General features: G+C 40.0%; 1 protein-coding gene across 6 annotated transcripts in view; it reads right to left on the bottom strand.

The window, feature by feature from the left end:
• The window catches only part of LOC105466168 (AT-rich interaction domain 5B), a 192,639-nt gene that overhangs the window by 31,379 nt on the left and 142,017 nt on the right, over nucleotides 1-19,243 (bottom strand). For 4 of the 6 annotated variants that reach the window (XM_011715151.2, XM_071069609.1, XM_011715153.3 and 1 more), the window contains 3 exons: nucleotides 14,855-14,967; nucleotides 8,534-8,738; nucleotides 6,550-6,602 (listed from right to left, as the gene is read on the bottom strand). In XM_011715151.2, the coding sequence (XP_011713453.2) occupies nucleotides 6,550-6,602; nucleotides 8,534-8,738; nucleotides 14,855-14,967 (371 nt within the window). Of the gene's footprint in view, nucleotides 1-6,549; nucleotides 6,603-8,533; nucleotides 8,739-14,854; nucleotides 14,968-16,379; nucleotides 18,610-19,243 lie in introns of those variants that run through there. The other 2 variants (XM_011715156.3, XM_011715152.2) reach the window with 2 other exon arrangements.

Raw genomic sequence — 19,243 nt, 5'->3', positions numbered from 1 at the left:
TAGGGGAACAGAGAACTTCTGGCTCCTTAGTTTTTTTTTTTTTTTTAAATTTTTTTGGCTTGTTTTGTTTTTTTGAGACAGAGTCCCACTCTGTCGCCCAGGCTGCAGTGCAGTGATACGATCTTGGCTCACTAGAAGCTCTGCCTCCCAGGTTCACACCATTCTCCCGCCTCAGCCTCCCAAGTAGCTGGGACTACAGGCGCCCGCCACCACGCCCGGCTAATTTTTTTGTATTTTTAGTAGAGACGGGGCTTCACCACGTTAGCCAGGATGGGCTCGATCTCCTGACCTCATGATCTGCCCATCTCAGCCTCCCAAAGTGTTGGGATTACAGGCGTGAGCCACCCCGCCCACCCTGGCTCTTTGTTTTCTAAAGAAAATAGCCAAATTCATCCACACAGTTATTTCTTTTGGACTGTGCCTCCTCTTCAAGGTCCTCAATTAGATGACAGATTCATAACATCACCATCCACCACTGCTTACCATTTTCAGGCACTATGCCTGTGCAGAGGTATGAAGGTAAAAGGAAGGGATGGAGGGTAGAGTGTGAGATGGTGTCACGAAAAGAAAGAGATGTCACTACTTTCAAGGGTTCATAGTTTAGTGGGAAGCATAACTTCATACAATTAACCATAACACAAGATGAAAAACTGAGCAGACTACATCCAAGTAAAACAAACCAATCTAGGTACATGTGAGATTTAATCTCGCTTCAAAGACATTTGAAAGTTATTTCTCCCTAGTGTAGGTAAGACCCAAGAGATTCTGTGAAAAGCACTGCACCCTACTATGTTCATAACATTTTCATTGCTTATAAATATAGAGGTTTTCAAACTCTCTTTAGAGGTGGCGTGCGGTGACTCATGCCTGTAATTCCAGCACTTTGGGAGGCTGAGATGGGTGGGTAATCAGAGGTCAGGAGTTCGAGATCAGCCTGGCCAACATGGTGAAACGTTGTCTCTGGGTGCCTGTAAGCCCAGCTACTCAGGAGGCTAAGGCAGGAGAATCACTGGAACACGGGAGGCGGAGGTTGCAGTGAGCCAAGATCATGCCATTGCACTCCAGCCTGAGCAACACAGAGAAGGACTCTGCCTCAAACAAAACAAAACAAAAACAAACAAAAAACCTGTCTTTAGAACCCAGGTAGCATTTTAAAGGTAGCCTGAAAGTAACTTTCCACACTGCCCACCTGGCCAAGAAGACTGATCTGGTGAGTGGAAAAAGAATCTGTCCCTTCCACAGTTTTATTGGATGAAAATATCCTGTCACTTAAAAAAAGTAGAAAATCACTATTTTAACTCAAGACATGCTCTTGGAGCCTTGATTTCTCTATCTTTGAGGCTGCAGGAATGCAATAATACTGGTATTTTTGCAGTCTGGTGAGGAAATAGGTATCAGAAATCTTTTCAGACTTCAACTCTTGCAATGGCTTAAGAATGTGTAGGAAATACTAAGTCAAGAGAAGAGTTTGCCTGAAAGCAATGTTGCCCGGGCTGTTCTGAGAAACAGCTTCTTTCTCAGGACACCTTGAGGGTGGACTGAATTCAAGGAAGATGACTTTCTTTTCCTGGTAGTACTCCAGGAACTGGAGTCTTTCAAAAGTACATGACATCATCTTTGGCCTGGAGAATTTTGAATTTAAGCAAGAGGCTTTGCCTGTCCAGAAAACTAGGGTTAGATTCAGATGTCTTAAAAATGATGTCAAAGCCAGAATTTGATGTCAAAGCCTAATCCTTTCAGCAAGGAAAGAGGCTTCTTCTTCCAGATGAAAAATAATGGCCCTGTCCCACTGGTGGGAAGAGAAAGGGTTGCTAACTGACATTCTTAGAAGGTACCACTGTGTATCACTGTGCCTCCAGGGTAAGATATACTCAAGACCCGTTTCTCAGCTCTACCTTCTCTCCAGATATTGCCTCTGGCTTGCCATCAAGTGGTTAGCCAAATGGAAATCACTTTAGCAAACCACCGCCATATGCTGCATCCTGGTAATACCCCAAGCTACTCTTCCAGCATTAATTGCTTCACCAGACACTGAAGTGAAGGCCTCTTTAGTTCATCAGCAAAGATTTATCCAGCTCTGCCTCTTCAATTGTAGGTGATCCATATTCTAACGTTTGGAAGGAAAAGCTAGATACATTGCAAAGGAAGGTTCCTTGTTGTCAATTAATCAAAATGCCAGAATATTGTTTTGTAGGAAATCAAATCCATTCAATATATTTATGTTCTCTCAACCAAAGGATGAAGAGACACTCTATACATTTCCAGCAAAGGCAGAAGAGATGGAGAGAATTGCATACAGCCATTAGTCAAATGCTATAAAGGCTTACAATGAAACTTCTGCTCCTCTTTTTTTTTTTTTTTTAAAAATTCAATTTGATGGTTGTAGAGGACTGAAATGAAATAATCCATAATCCGCAATTCAAACCAGAAGGTTTGGAATAGTTTATAACCACAAACAAAAACAAGCCAATTAAGATGACCTCTTTTCATAACCAGAAGGGATTCCAGAGAGATGCCTTTATCCAATCACGAGTTAACTGCAGAAGCAATACATCTACAGCTTTTCTACTTGCAGTGTTTTACTAGTATTGAATATTTACATTATCCATACTTCTTGACTCATCTCCTGAATTCACACATTTTGTTCTCCAGAATCAGATAAAAATCTCAGCTAGTAATTAGTACATCTGGTAAAGCTCATTTTAGATACAAAGAACAGACTAAAAGATGCTACAAATGTTAGACAAAAAACAGACTAAAAGATGCTACAAAATAGACTAAAAGATGCTACAAAAGGCAGGTGATCGGATTCTTTCCCCAAAACATTGCCCCAAATATGCAGGAAGCATTTTAGATTAGAGATTGCTAGGAATGGAAAGCACAAAGAACAATCATTTATAAATCTCTTCCAGTAACGCTACAGAGTCGTGAGACAACTGTGTACCAAATCTTCAGCAAGTCAGAATTTGAAGAAAGCCATGATGAACCCATGCAACTCATTTCATCTCCCAGTGCCTCAGTTTTCTCACTTGTAAAATGAGGCTATGAACTGGGGCACAGCAGGCATTTTTTTTTTTGGTACAAAGGCCAATTCGAGAAAAATTAATTTGAGAGTACTACAGTTCTACACTTCCCCTCATTAAAAATAAAAATAGTTTACTGAGTTCCAACTTAGACTACCATTTTACCAAATGCCAAAATACTTGTCAGGAACTCTTTGCTGCTCTTGAGCCGAGGAAATATGAGTATTCTAGCCTGCTTCTGTAGTAACGGCACGAAGAAAAGTCTTTGATACTTGACTTAGATAGGGGTCACATGCTGAAGCTAAGAGCCATGGGAAATACTCGGCTAAGTGTTACGAATCACTGTTATCACTGGATTTGAATTAACATCACCTGGGCAGCTTAAAAGAAAAGGATTCTCTACGTCTTGGGCCCATGCCCCAACTCAGAGTTTATATCTTGGGGTGGGGGTCTAAACAACCACTTAAAGTTCCCCATTATAAACATGAGCCCTGTTCTTGAGTAGCTTTTAGGAGCTACTGAGCTAGAAGACTCTAAGATCTCTTTTGAGTTCTCAATGACTACAGGTCTACACTCGTTTCTGATACCAGATCATGTCAAAGATAAGTGTCCTCTAGTAACTCTGTGATGACAACTTAAGCCTTCAGACTTTGGATATTATTTGTACATCTCCTGGACTGACTTCAAAATTCAATGCCCATTGAACATCTCACAGTTTTATTAGTCAAAATATGCTAAGAGAAAAATGTATTCTGTACTTATAAGAGGTTCCGAAGCTTAAATGTAGAACGGTGGTGGCAAACTTAAGTATCTGCGGGGCCAATCTACAGCATGAAACATTTAAAAAGAAAGAAAGAAAAAGGAAGAAGGAAGGAAGGAAAGAAGGAAGGGATGAAGCAGAAATGTCTTTTAAAATTCTGTTCATGACCAGATGGAGAGCAGATGCCAATTTGATCTTCCATATTCCCCAGCTCCAGTGAAGGGGATCAGAATATGTCACCCCTAAATTATGCCACATTGGCATAAAGATTATTTTGAGATGAGGGCAACAGAGAACAACAGATTCAGGAAGAGTTCTCTGCCTTCCCTTTATCTGCCTATCTGCCTAAAAGGAGGGCATAAATTTCCCACTGAGAAGGCACCCACACAGTACCAGAAAGAGGAGTGACTCTTTATCACCAGAGATGGGGAGCTGGCAACTTTCCGTAGTTTCTGCAGCCTAACGAATAACTTTGGGGCATGGCATGGAAGGGCATAGCATCCGGGGCCCAGCATGAAAGGGCCTAGCATCTGAAGGCCTAACATCAGGGACCTAGCATCGGAAGACTTTCCTTACTTGGTTCCATCTTCTCTCCATCCTTCTCTCTAGAAACTTCCCTTCAGGGCCACTTGTCCCAGCCACCTCGTCACTCTAGTTTATGTTTTTCAAACTCTCCACCATGCCCAACTTTATTCTGCCTCCACATATTTTCCCTTATTTGATTCATTCTCTCTTTCTGGAAGGCATAATCCATCATTCATGTCTAAATTCTATCCATTCCCCAGAATTCTTCCCAAATGGCCTCAGAGCCATCAAGCCTTCCTTCTCTCATCTCTACATGAGTAAGTACTTTACCTGTGTAGGGCACTGACCTTTTTCCACCTTGTTTGATCTTTATTGCCTCTCTTGGATGGTAAGCAACTTAAGGGCTGAAATTACTGGCCTGACTGAAACCTTGCATCTAACAGAGTCTAAAACAATGCCTTGTACACATAAGGTACTCAGTAAATACGTGGTCAGGTGTGTTGCTGATTGTGTGGTCATTCATTCATCCAACAAAAGGATAAATGCTATTTGTTCAAAGAACAATGAAATTTATCAGAAGTTTCTTCTGTACATTCTACATCAATTTGCTGTTGCATGGAAAAAAAATATTTGTGAAGATACAGAAGACACAAAAGCAGGAAAAACTGATTCTGTGAAATTGTTGGCACTCTCCCTATCAGTGAATAACAAAAAGTTCCTGAGTGTGAAAAGACATTTCATAATATTGTTCAATATCATATAGCTATCTGTAGTCACAGTTCATATAAAAATGTGTATTCCTATTCTAAACATTAAAAGCTAGACTTGAAAGTCTAGCCTGTGGGGTTGACTTCTACATTTATGAGACTAACCCTGAATATGTTACCATTTTTTTTACATGAATGAGGGCTATAATTAGCTCAAGATTTTGCCAAAAACTATGAGCTACGGTGGCAAGGAGTTCATATCATGATCCTATCAACAGACTCAACTAAGTGAAAAATTATAATTTTTACGTAGGGCACTTGATAAATATTTCAAGTAAAATTATGTATATGAAAGGCACATTTTATATGTAGTCCATGTATATTTCTTTATAAACATGTGTACATACCCCATATATGAAACATATTACAAGCACATATTACTCATATCAAAGAATTTTTAGTCAGAATTCATAGCAGATAGCTCAACAAGTAAATACCAGATTATCTGAACCACATAATGCTTGTCTCCTCTTTCGCCATCCCAAGACCCACACATCAAACCATTATATCAGTCTGTGGAACAATGTGCTTTATCTGGCAAGAAGCACTGGTTATTGCGTTTGGGCTAAAATGAATTTCATTTTCTTGACTTTGTGTGTCTTACTGTCATTTTACTATGGTACAGAGATATCCCAGATTACTTCTTAGGCAATGAAAAAATAATTTCTTATTCAATTGCAAGAAGAAACTACACAACTTAATCTGATCATTGTGTGGAGGAGAGAATATTCCCAATGACGACATCTTCCTATGTCAATTGATTTTATTACAGATGTCATCTCTGTGGGCTATATTTATGCAGCTCTTTCTTATTTAAAGATTTTAATCTCAGTTTGTTGCTCTAACGTTTCATTGGTTCAAAATATATGCTGTAAAAATCCTCGGCCATCAAATTTTCCTGTAGGCTAAAAATAACCCATTGCTGTCAGTTAGAATTAGCTGATAAAGAGTGTCACAGCCTGTTCTGAATAAGTTTGATAACTTCCTGTTTATGCAGCACTGACCCTTGTCTAATAAAGCTTCTTTGCCCTAGAATGAGAGGAGATCCTGCTGCATTCTATTCCTTAATGGCCAATACTGATTACTTTTGAAAGCCTTTAATACATTTCCCATATTAGACATGAACAGATGTCAGGTATGTTGCCAAGGGAAATTTCTTTTATGCAATCTTGGCTTGTTGTACAATAATAGCCCTTTCTCAACATGGGAAAAAATTACAGACCCAACTAATTTCCCTGACAGGGGAGAGTTACATATGTTTTCCACTTGTAGTTTTTACGACAAGTTTACAATTTTGCCAAACCTGGAACTAATTGGGACTGTTTCCAAAGTGGCCCAATAAACCCCCAGAAGTGTAGAGCCATTTGAAAAGGCAGTCAGTGATGGTTTGCCCTTGCATGTTCTCCATTTTGGTCAAAGAGAGCGGAAAAGTTAGATTGCAAAATTATTTCATTTAAGTTGCTTAAACACTTACTGTTTCATATCCTCCCAGTTTTTGAGCAGCTTGAAACATAGTCCAAAGGTTAACTGTTAGAGGGACAATAAGTATTTAGATAAGCATTGCATTAACATATTTCCAAGAAATGTCAATTAAAACATTTTTTTTTTCAATGAGAAAGAGAAAAAAAAAAGAAATACTAATGTACCCCAGAGAGCTAAGTTCTTAGGAAACAATTTGCCCAAAGGGCATTCAACAACAGAATCTATTATTACCACTTAAAACATTTCTTAAGAAACAGTCATAAAGCTACAAAAATGGTTCTACTTTTAGGATAAAGGCAAGAGTTTTAGTCCTACTGTCATCAGCAGAGCAAGAGAATCTAAATTAGGTGTCTTTGGGAAAAAGTGTGGGCTTTCAAAACTGGGGTTGGTCTTGCTCAACCCTTAGAAAGAAGTCACTGATTCAACAGTAATATATAGAGCTTCTCTCAGATAAGAACTCTCCATAATCAATAAATAACAGCCACTTGAATATATGATTACCTTCTTAATAGAATGTCTGATGGCAGCACTGTATTAAAGGATCATACAGTATTTCACCAACATGTGGTGGCTGGCAGTGAATAGCAAAACAAGTATTTCACATGGAGGCCACAGTGATACAACAGGTAAAAGGGAAGGAAGACATTCATTCAGAGAGGAATTGAGTCATGAACCCACTTAGTCCACTAACTGGCCTGTGTGATGTTGCAAATATATTTTTTTCAAACAGATTTCTCTTTGCAGAGTTTGTATATGTTTATGCTCTTAAACAACTATACCAAATCGCCAGCAACCCTATTCATTTATACCAAATACCATGGAATGGGACTGCTATGGATTTGATTCTTTTACATGAGGGGAAAATTGAACTTCAAGTGATTCCTTGGTAAGGGAAATGAAGAATAAAATGATTTTTTTTTTTAAAGGCTCTTTGACACAACATGTTCGCAAAGCCTCATTGAACCTTACACTACTTCAGAGCTATCAAGAGCCCTGCCTCGGCCTTGATTTAATCTGAACCAATGCATAATGCAACAAAGCTGTTCATAGTACATTAATTTTACTTCTATTTCAAGCAACCAGTTTTCAGACAAACATTGTAATCATTCGTAGTTATATAAGTTTATAATGGCTGCGAGTGTTCTCTTGCAATCAGTGCCAATTGCTATTAGGTATGTAAATTGTTATGTAAAACACACAGGTTTGACATTCTTCATCAAAATGACACATGTTTTTAATCTAGGAAGATACGTTTGGAGAAAATACTATTTCAAGCCAGAGGCTCATCGCTTTGTGCACCACTAAATCCAGACAGAGGCAAAATATATATTCAGTTGCAAAATCAAGGCAGGATCTGAATTTCTTCTCTTTTGATTTGGAATTCTGTTTGGCTATGAGTTTCCCATTCTCCTTACAAATACACTATGACATTTACATTTAAATGTACATGTCAAGGTAATCCAAAATTAGGCCCCCTGTTCCAATCTGTCTATTTATTGTTTTCTCTGAAGTTGGATTTTTTAATCTTTTAACACATTTGGGGCTTAGGAAATGTGTTTTCTCTTCGTGGTTCTTTTGTCCATCTTTAAATGTCCTCCTTTTAAAAGCTGTTTTTTTTCACAGGCAACATCTGTGCCTGATAAAGCTACGTCATATTATTATCTCACAAGAAAGGCGTCACAGACACTCAAGATTGACAAAACAGAAAATGAGAAACTTTCAACATGTCTATTTCCAGTCATAATCAGTGGATTCAAGCCTATAAATATCTCACTGCAACTGTCCCAGAAGGGAACAATGTAGCGGAAAAAGGCAGGGAAAAAATTCTTGGCTTGGAACATTTATGGATTTAGTATAAACAGAGAGCACTATCCCCAGATTAGGATTTCAACATAATCCTGAGTCAAAATTATTTTTTCCAATTCAAAGAATCTGAGCAGCTCTGATAATTCAGAAACGAAAACAAGTATACTCACTCTGTTTAAAACCTAAATAGGGTATTCGTTCTATCGGCGTTTTCCTTTCTTTCATGTATTTATAAAGTGCCACCAAGAAGGCTTGTTCATCTGCCCTGCACTCTTCGCCAATGGCAACCTTTGGTTTTTCTTCATTGGAGACTTTTTTACAGTTATTATGGTTATTCTTCGGCTTGGTCAAGGCTGACCTGGCCTCACATTTCACCTGGAAAAGGGAAAATATGCCACATCAGACGAGGCACAGCCCTGGGATGCATACCAAGACAGAGCTAGTGACAGAGCCAGCGACACTTTTCAGTGAGTGCTAAGGGTGAACCAGTAAATTATCCCTGCTTTTAATAGCTTTTCAGAGGCATCACTGAAGATGAATTGTCTGAGGCCAGGGGAAGTCAAATTTCTGTAAAGGGTAACATCATTAATATTGTAGGCTTCTGGGTCACACAGTCTCTGCTGCAACTATTCAACTCTAGTAGGACAGCAGGCATCAGCAATATGTTAACACATGGGTGTGGCTGTGTTCCAATAAAACTTTATTGACAGAAATTGCCAGCAAGTGGGTCATAGTTTGCCAAACTATGCCAGCTTCTTTTAGACTCCTGACAAGTATGTTGATGTGAAATGAGAGATAAGGCTTTGTATCTGGTAGAAACATTCTTTTGTCTCTCTATATTAATACAATTTATTTTCTTAAGGAGAAGCATCAGTTAATGTCCTTGAACAAACCCTGCCTCCTTAACAAAGAGTACCATATTTCATACTTTGTATCAAAATGAAAGGCAAGTCTATTTCTTTGTAGTAAACCATTCTTGTTGCTATTCTCTCCAGCAACCTTGAAAAACAAGTCAATACCAGCAGATGCTGGCATCAGCAATACCAGCAAGGCCTCTGCTGTTTGCCACCCAAGGGTGATGCGGGGGTACACCCTCAGTAGGAAACAAAGATCTCACTGTTTAATGAGGGCTTCTTGCTTTATCAGTCAGCTCTAAGAATAAGATGTTAACTTGCCACAGAAGAAAGAGTAGAGGTCAGCTAAAAACCCAAGAAGAGTGAGTATAAAGCTCCATAATTAAAAAATAAAGGGCGGTAAAGGCTCCAGATGTTCTTCCTTCCACACTGTAGGCAGATAGGGAACTTGGCATATCGAGCGGCTAACCTAACGTTCCCTCCTCACTGCCATGTTCTACAAGAGGCCTTTGATGGTCGTTAAATATAACGCTAAGTTGCTGAGCTATTTTAATTGTAAAAGGGGGAAGTACAAAGGGTCAGACTCTGAGTTCAAGTGCACCCATGGGGAATGTGTACATTCCAATATTCTTTACATCTCTGTAACTGACATCGGGAGAGAAGAGGGCAAGTGCTGGGGAAATGTTATGAATAAAAATGTCCCACATATTCTACAACGGTGTCTATTTCAGGATTTCGAACCCTTTTTCTTTCCCTGCAGCTCCTTCTTTCTAAGCATTTAGAACATAAAAGACTTTGCTTATTTAGTAAAGGAAAGTGCATTCCCTGCAAGAGCTCCTCATTGCCTATTCTCTCAAGTGAACATACAAAGTTTAATCTCCTTCGACTGGTCCTGCAAAGATAAAACTTCCTATGAAACTGATTCAATGGGGCTTCTAGGTAAGATTTTAACTTTTAAGTGGCTGTGGAAACGGGACTAAAACAATTTTTCCATGTAGATTTTGTACTCTGTAACATTATATTAAGGCGAACATCCTGTGATACTTTATGTTGTCATCATTTTTCACTGCCAAATTTTAGGCTGTTGGATCTAAAGTTCTGATGAAATCTATAATTTAATGGCTTCTTGAAATCATAACATCACTCCAGTTTTAATTTGTATTGCCTCCCACCCCTTCCTGAGTGTTTCCTGGGCAGCCAGGCTCTATTCTCAACGCTGTTTATGTGTTATTTCATACTCACAACCCGAATGAGGTAGTTATTATTTTCGTATTAGAAATGAGGAAACGGAGGGAGACAGGATGAGCAGCATGTACAACATCACAAGATCATGCCCTAGTTAGTAAGTGGGGAGCCTGGAATTTAAGCCCAGGCAGCCTTGTGGTTTTAAATGTTATACTCTTCTGACACTCTTAATACAAATATTAAATTGGTAATCAAAACAAACTTCCAATTAAAAAGCCTGTCTTATTAGCAGGCATTATGAAGCCTACCACTTAGAAATGTGACTTATCAAATGAAAAGTAAAAGACAAATCTAGGGGGTTTCCAATGTGCCAAGGAGTTCCATTCCTTCTATTGTATACTGAGCAAAAGGGAAGGAAATCAGTTTTCAATTGAGCACCTACAATGAGTTAGATACAGTGCTGTGGGTTTCACATACTCTACCCTTAATGTTCTTAAGAATTGTAAAAGGGAGATATTTAGCCACATTTTACAGTTGAGGAAACTAGAGCTTAGTGAGGTCATGTATGGCTTGGAAGGGGCAGACCCTCTGGGTTTAGAACTCAGGTCTGCCCCGCTCCAAACCCCAATCTTAAAACATAAAGGAGTAGATCTCTCAGGTTTGTGTATAAAACTAACAGAGTCTTAAATGTGCAGTGATCATGGGCCAACTACCTATATTATTAGGTCAGAAGAACCACTGTTAAAAGGAGAATGAGGTTTGAGCTCCTTGGTGTGTAGAGAGCTGCTTAATCCTCTTCCTCATCTGTGCAGAAACACTCAGAAACAGAAGGAAGACACAGAGGGGTGCACGAACCAGGTCCAAAGTAACCCAGACTCCCTGCTACATAGCAAAGGCTCCAAGTGAAGCCAGGCTGCTGCCTACTGAACTCCGTCCTGAATCTCAGTGGGCGTGCGGCTCCTGGGGAGGCCACGTACTTAGAACTGAACGAGCGGAAAGAGGCTTCTTTTCTTGTTCTAGCTTGATACCTTTTTTTTTTCCCAGTTAACATAAATGAGCTCTTTAGGGTATGATTCTGATTCTGGGTAGGACTAAATCAAGTTCCTTTCTATCTGTTTTTCCATTTACCCAAAGCGTTCTCAGCATTGCTATCTATGAAATTATTACAGTGCAGGTGGTAGTAGAAATGGGAGCCAGTCTTCATGTTGACCTAAGAAAGCCCAGTGTTTTGATGGTGACAATTAATTACTAGATCTGTTTTTCCTGACCTGAGCACCATATACCTGTTGAGCTCACTAAGTGCTTTGGGGTTTCCAAAATGATTGAGGAGGTGCTAATTAAAGAATCAACATTTAACGTTTTCAATGATCCACCACCTATTTGATATTAACCACGTCCTTCCACGGGATTGAGTTATAACTAATCCAGCCTTCAACTGGGGCAGTGAGATGTGCTGAACCAGCAATACAAAAAGCTAGAGTTCTAATCTTGGTTTGGCTGCTAACTTGCTAGGTGACCCTCAGTTTCTTCCTTAGTAAAGCAAGTAAAGCAAAAATGATCATCCCTGGGAATAGTTCTGAGGACTAAATGAGTGGAAAAATATTGAAAATGATGAAAGTATCACGTTTGTGAAATATAGAAAGTATGTTTATGATTTAAATGAACACACTTCCCACCAGAGTTTCCCTTTTTGTGTTCCCTTCAGAATATAAACCACCTGTAATATACTTCTGCCCTTCAGAAAATGCATATGGGATCTTAAAAATAATTTGCCTTCTATCAATGTAGGCCTTTTATTAGGGTCCTATGCCAAGATTTCTGTTACAGATCACTCTGTGAAAGTCCTGGGCCTCAGGTTCACTGCTTTAAGATGATTCCAGAAAAAATGGCAGGATTTGGGCTGAACACAGTCATGATATCTTCAAAGAATTGGTAGTTTCCTCCCCATGTAACACTTGCTATCTTTGGGAAGCCATGTAATTTTCTCTACCTTGGAAAACATGGTCTTGCAAAGCTAGTTTTCATGTTCTCATTGAAGGGGTGCCACGTTTTGATGGCGAGCTGCAAATCACTTGACTTATTTTTCCAGTCATGTATACAACAAACCCAGTGGGTCCCACTGTAAGAGTTGTGCTGTGTGGAGCTGCATGAAGTTGGTGCTTAGTTAGAAATGGTCTGTTTGAGGCACTTTTAAAAAGAAACAGTCACACGGGTCTCGGTCACAAAGTCAAACAGCTCACTGTTCTCTAAGATGCTGCTTCCAATTCAACAGATGATTAGGTGGTCACAGACTTATAATCTCTACTGTAGTGTTTCATGAGAAAAGACCACATGAAGGCACACATGCTTTTTAATGACTGTCCTTGTCCCAGATGTGGCTTGTTCATTCTGCAGGGATTTTACATCTGTCTGTTGGTGCCAACGGACAAGCTCGTCACACTTCATACCTACTGATCTTTTTGCTTAAGTGGTCTTGCCAGACCCACTGGAAGTGGCCAAGGCATGACTGTAATCCAAGACTCTGAAAAGAGCCAAGCCATTAGACCAGTCCCTAGGAGCTGACTGCAGCATGACATTCATCTGTTCTCCACTGAACACCAATGGTGGAAGAATGATCCATCTCTTTGTAAAGATGCTGATGGGCAGCACTGTTGCAGGGGTGGGGTAAAGGTATCACTTAGAAAACCCAGGACTGACTTCTATCCTTCCTGTTAAGAAGTCAGTGAACATCAAATACAGCCCATCTCTACAGCAGGCTCTTGTTCTTCTCGGCTTTGTGAACCCAACAGTGAGTTCTGAGCTGCCTTCCATGGAGAGAAACATTGGAGATCTGTTCCTTCAGATCAATTGTACAAGTTCTGTAAAATTCCCAGAGGCATAAGGATGGTGGTGGTGATTCCACATGGCATGGAAAGGAGCTTTATCCTGCTGGGCTCAGGTACAGAATATGCTGCAGGAAACACATGCTGTCAACCAAGAAGGATGGGCTGGGCACCAACAGAAGGCATGGGCAGTGCAAGCTCTGCTGAATGTTACGGTCTTAAAACCTTCTTGCTCCATTCTGCAGGATCTTGCAAACTACATAGTAGGGAATGAACTGTTCCTGCTGACATCCTTCAAGACGATGGAAACCAAAGTCCTAGGTAGACAGTTCTAGTCTGTTCTAGGTCTGAGGTGTCCAACTCACAAGAAAATGTCATTCATGGTATCCATGTGGAGTTAACTAGCAGAAAGTTGAATGTGCAGAACAAAAATAACTTTAGGGAAAGAGATTTGTTTTCAGCCAGAAAATGGAAAATACATATTGCCACTCTTCTTAACCCTTTGGAATCTTAGAAGTATTTAGAAATTCTAAGCAAAAAGTCCTTAGAATTCCTAATGAAACAATGATGCTTAAAGATAAAATTTTTTAGAATATGAAAGTCTAAGATTTACTTCATTACACTGGAAAGAAGGTAGAGTACATGGCAGAGAAACAGTAGATTGTCAACACAGAACTGAATTCATGTTTTTTTTTTTTTTTTCTACATCAGACTCTTCCAAATTCACCACTAATCAAAATGGTCCCATTTTCAGAAGTTTAGTTCTTTGATTCTTTCATCTGGAAACTGGTGTCAGCTGAAATCTGTTCTTCAATTAAAATCCTAAAGGGACTATTGCTGTCTTTAGCACAAAAATAACACCTAAATGCAGTAAACAGAACCATGGAAATCTGACCCAAGCCCACAAAAGTCAGAAAGGTAAGTCTAAAAATATAAAGTGATACTTTACCCTTTGTTGTGCTAAATACTTTAGGCATGCACTTTCAAGATTCCAAAGAATGCTTAGGCAAAAAATGGACCTGGGTCCTGAACAACAGTGTAGAATTTACTTTCATTCAGGATTAACAGAGATCTTCAAAAGTATATAAATGCTTGTAGGCATATGTATACATCTAAATATTTTGCTATGTATCTTTAATTTTAGTCTAATGTAAATTAGAAGTGACTTTGAAAAATACATAACTAAAATGATTAATTCTAGCTATTTCTAATTTCATCCTCTGTTAATCTCCAAAACACATTTAGATGAACACATTCAGAAAGACGACGGTTCAGCTGGTCTATTTTTGACACAAGCAGAGTAAACTATGTCATTGTGTCACCCACTATGAAATCTCAGCCTCAATGACGTGGGTGCTTAATCATCTGTCCTTTACTCATAACAGGCCAAACTGGGAGGTAGGAAGTCTTTCTGTTGACTAATCAAAATGCCTACCTCCCCCACCCCACAGCAACCAGGGGGAAGGGAGGTGGCAGGAACAGGCACAGCATAGAGCTTCAAAAGCTCTGAATACCAAAGTCAGATGCTGAATTGAAAACTGCCTCCAAGACACAGGCACAGAGAGATAAAGAGAAAAAGCAAAAATAAAAAGATGCAACGAAATGAATACCGTGGAGTGAATGACCGTACCTTGGCAACGGCTTTGCCATCGGAATTATTGTTGGAATCCTTAACACCACTGAATGAATCTCTTCTTTGTGGGCATGGTTTCTTTTTGCGTGGTCTGCCTTTAAGATTTGGCGCTGAAAACAAATGGAAAACAATTGATACACATTTTCATTTGCATGGGTTTCTTTATTAAAGACCCAGAATCTCACTACAGTGATCCCTTCTAATTGTTCAGAGAAATGTACATATATTGGCAGGCAGCCCTCATTATTACATGCTTCTCTCTCTGAATGCTTACATATTGGTAGAGTGAGTATACATTTCTGTACATATCTCCCAAAGCTAATCTATTTAGCTTTAACATGTCTAATTAATATAAGTTACACGAAGCTCTTAGCTCTAAAGGATCATGGTAAGAAAAATATCCTTCCACGTTGTTGGACAAGAAGCATTTGGGGCTGAAAAACTGAGCCAGGCTTTGAGCTCAATCTTTGGTTTTTGTTTTGTATCTTGCTTTCAGAAACCTAAGTGACATGCCTGCCCTTATGGTATCATAGTAATGAAATGTTGAAAACATCTCTTTTACAAAATATTCAGAGACAAGGGCATTCTCTCAAATTACCATACAGATAAGTAGAGAGATAGCTAAAGAGAGAGAGGCATTCACAACAGCAAGCTGGAAAATATTATTACATATATTTACTAATAATACCGCAACCAGCATGTTTCAAATCTCAACAAATCTGGCAGATACATTTAAATCAGCATGCTCTCTTTTCCTTTTCAATATATTTTTATGAAGATCTTCAGGCTTATTTAAAATAACATCCAAAGATTACACTGGGGTTAGCTTGATTCCATGGGGGTTACACTTTTGAAAAGACAAGATACAAATCAAAGTTCTATTTCATCCTTGATGCTGAGCAACTTGGCTCCTTTTAAGATCTATACAGAAAGTCGGAGGAAAGGCTGCTGTTTATTGAGAGCTATGACTATCCGGCATCAGCTTTCACATTTAACTTCATCAGTCACCCAAGTCAAGCAAAATTAAAAACAACCAACTAACCAACCAACCACTTCAGAACGACTCCAAGCTAATGAATTACACCCTAAACAATTTTGTTCAGACCTTTCAAGGTATCCACACTCTTTATTACTTAAGGAGTGATTATGACAATGTCACATCTAAACAACATGAACCTTCTTAACTGTTGTTAATCTTACTTAGGTAGTTAACCAGTGGTTTTAGGACATTTTTACATTGTACTCATTTTACAAACACAATTAATCCTACTAATTTGATTTTCTCCTCCGGATAACAGTTTTACTGTTGGTAAAAGCTCAGTAAAGCAGAGCTGCCTTTAGAATCAGAGAGGCAAAAGTTTAAAAAGAGGCTTTAGGGCTTAGGATCCCCTTCCCACACCCGCTCTCTCCTCTCATTCCCCTAAACGCTGCTCTGAAAGTCCATCCCAGAAAGCCAGCCTGGAATTACCAAAGGTAAACAAGCTCATAAACAAAAATCAAGCAAAGAGAAAGTAGCGATTACCCATTCCAGTCGACAAACATCTGCCTGACTGATGTCTGTGCTCATGAAAGCTACAGCATGTGACTGCTCCCCGGCCACATCCCTGGAAGTCTCGACTTGGTGTGGATGTCAGCTTCCCTCCGAATGCGAGCTGCGAGGCTCAGCGCTCTGCTTACAACTCCCCTCCCCCGGCAGCTCCATTACTCATGTAAACACACAGCAGTGACTAGCACCGAGTGTGTGGGATGAGCCTGAGGACTTTGCTGGAGTTGCCAGACTGGCAGGGAGGGCTCTGCTCTCTCCACCTCCCCGCACGGGGCTGGTGATTTCATCCGGCCTGTTTTGTGGATCCTGACCTCTTGCTCCCCTTGTCAGAGCACGATGCCACGTTCCATGAATTTGACACGGTCCGCAGCCTGGAGCCAGGGCATGGACTGTTTGTTTGGTTTAGAAGACTTTGTGTAGCACAGAAGTGTTTCCACAACTGACCCAAGTGTTAAGACTTTAATGACCACGAGGGAAGGATGTACTTTCAAGTCCCTTATCAAAATAATAGCTGAGCAGAAAGCTGACAAACAGAACTTGGGGTAGCAGGTCTGAGGCATTTCATTAAAACAAACAAAACAGTATCCCCTCTGTTCTAAGACTTGTTACTATGATCTTCCCTTCCTAACATTTTGGCGAAAAGCACTTAAACCTAAAAGGCATTTATTTCTAGAAAAGCTTTCAAATCCCAAAGGTCTTTTCGATAGAACTTGCATCGAACATGCTGTGTTTAAAAAAAGGCAAAGGTTCCAGGAACTGACAAGAAGTCATCCCCAAACTGGGTTTATTTTCTCCATTCTTTGAGCTGTTTTCAGAACCCAGAGAAGCACATGTACTCCCCCAGCAGATTCTGAGAATTACAAATTTAGAACAGACTAGCACCTAATATTCTGGTCACACAAACGTAAACTCTAAATGGGATCTGATCAAGAGAAAAAGCCCTTTGTTCTTACTAAGGCAAGTACTTCAGTATTTCAGGTATGGTTAGGCAAATCTTACCAGTCACTCAGGGCTCAAAATCAAATTCCTCTCCTACTCTCCCCTCTGAACTTTTTTTCTCTCCTTCTCTTACGGAACATTATCACTGTACTCCTTGTACTTTAGCTGTGGTTTCTGGCATATTATTATACTAGACTGGAGAATCCTTAAGGGCAAGACCCTGTGGGATGTGTCTTTTATCTGCCCAGCACAATACCCAAAAGGCAGCATTGCATAACATGTATTTGTTGAATGAAAAAGTGACTAATGGAAATAAATATGTCCACATAGTGTTCTTTCCTGTCCTCTTAGACTGATCCCGCCAACCTCACACGTGGTATACTTGTCACACTGGGCACTTGTAAAACTGCATTCACCTTTACTACTTATGTTTATGCTCTGGAAACATAAACCGGTGACTTGAGGTTGCACTGGGAATGGAGACAGGAAACGTAAGGCCTTTGGTATCTCAGTAAGGCTATAATCTAGTCCCCACATGCAATGCACAAACACCCTGACGAGCACAAATATTCAAAGTACAGGGGGGAATGGAGCACAAAGGACTGGGTAGGTGCCCCTGCAATCCAATCAGAGACCTTTTGGATTCAGAAGACTCCAGGTAAAGTTTTGGTACTGAAGGGCTGGCTTTGGGGACAGCAAACACTCTGGTCTCCAGGCCACATCTTTTTCCCTCTAGAGTCATAATCTGTCATTTGCTAGGTCAGTGAGTGAAAACAGGTGCATTATGGTGTGCTGGTGGGCAGGAGTGGGGTGGGTCTGTGGACTTTAACTCACTTATGGAAGAGACAACCCCACCTCCTTCCAGCCACTCTGCGAGGACCTATACCTGCCCTCTCCTTGAAAGCTCAGTGCTATGTACTTACTGACAGAACCTGAATCCTAAGACTCCACAATTAGACCAGCTCTTGTTCTTTAGGTGAGACAGATCTCTACCGAGAAAAAGCTCTGCTAGGGAGAGAACAGTACCCTTACTGATGGCATATCTGGCTCCAGTCAGTTTTATTAGAAAAAAAAATAAGTGCAAAGCAATAGACGTACTGTTACTTTTACGTGTGTATATAATTCACTGGCCTGGCCTATCACAGAGTTCAGTAAATGCTCTTTGCATGAATGTTTTCAGTATTATACATGAATAATAAGAGTAGCTAAGTGAATAATAATAGTAGCTAACCATTTCTGAGCACTTTCTCTGTACAAGTCACTCTTCTGAGTGCTTTGCATACAATAACTGCACTAAAACTCACAGCAAGCCAAAGAGGAAGGCATGATCCTTATCCCCATCTTACAGACCAGGAAACTGAGACAGAGATGAAATTACTTGTCTCCGACCATATAAATGGTTAATGGTAGCAGAAGGATTTCAACACAGGCAACTGGACTTTATCCAGAGCCCCTGCTTTAAGCAACTTATCTCTAATAGACACACGCACAGATACACACACACTGCCTCATAATGAAGTATTCATACTAACTTGGGCTGGCAGTCACCAGGAAGCTCTCCCCAAATGAAAACACTCAAGAACGACATAGCATGAGGGTGCTGCAGCCCACCCCAGACGGGAAACACTGTCCCACAGACAGAATTGACAGCAAGTGGGGTCCCCATTAGTCTTGACCCAGCAGTAGGTGGCAAGACTTCCACTAAGGCCAATGAAACTTAGTCGGAGAGCCCTACATATTACCCCCTAACCAGTGGGCCACTAACTCTTCTGCCTAATCAGTGAAAGATCTCTGTGGTTTAAAAAAAAAATCTTTCCCCTCTGACTGCCCATCTGTTCCTCTTACTCAGTGCCAAGAAATTAACAACTATTCACCTTTGTGAAGTCACTGCTATTTCTATA

Source organism: Macaca nemestrina, chromosome 9, assembly GCF_043159975.1.
Source record: "Macaca nemestrina isolate mMacNem1 chromosome 9, mMacNem.hap1, whole genome shotgun sequence".
NCBI classification, from domain to species: domain Eukaryota; kingdom Metazoa; phylum Chordata; class Mammalia; order Primates; family Cercopithecidae; genus Macaca; species Macaca nemestrina.
The sequence above is the reverse complement of the archived record's forward strand: the minus strand, read 5'-3'. Positions and strand labels throughout refer to the sequence as shown.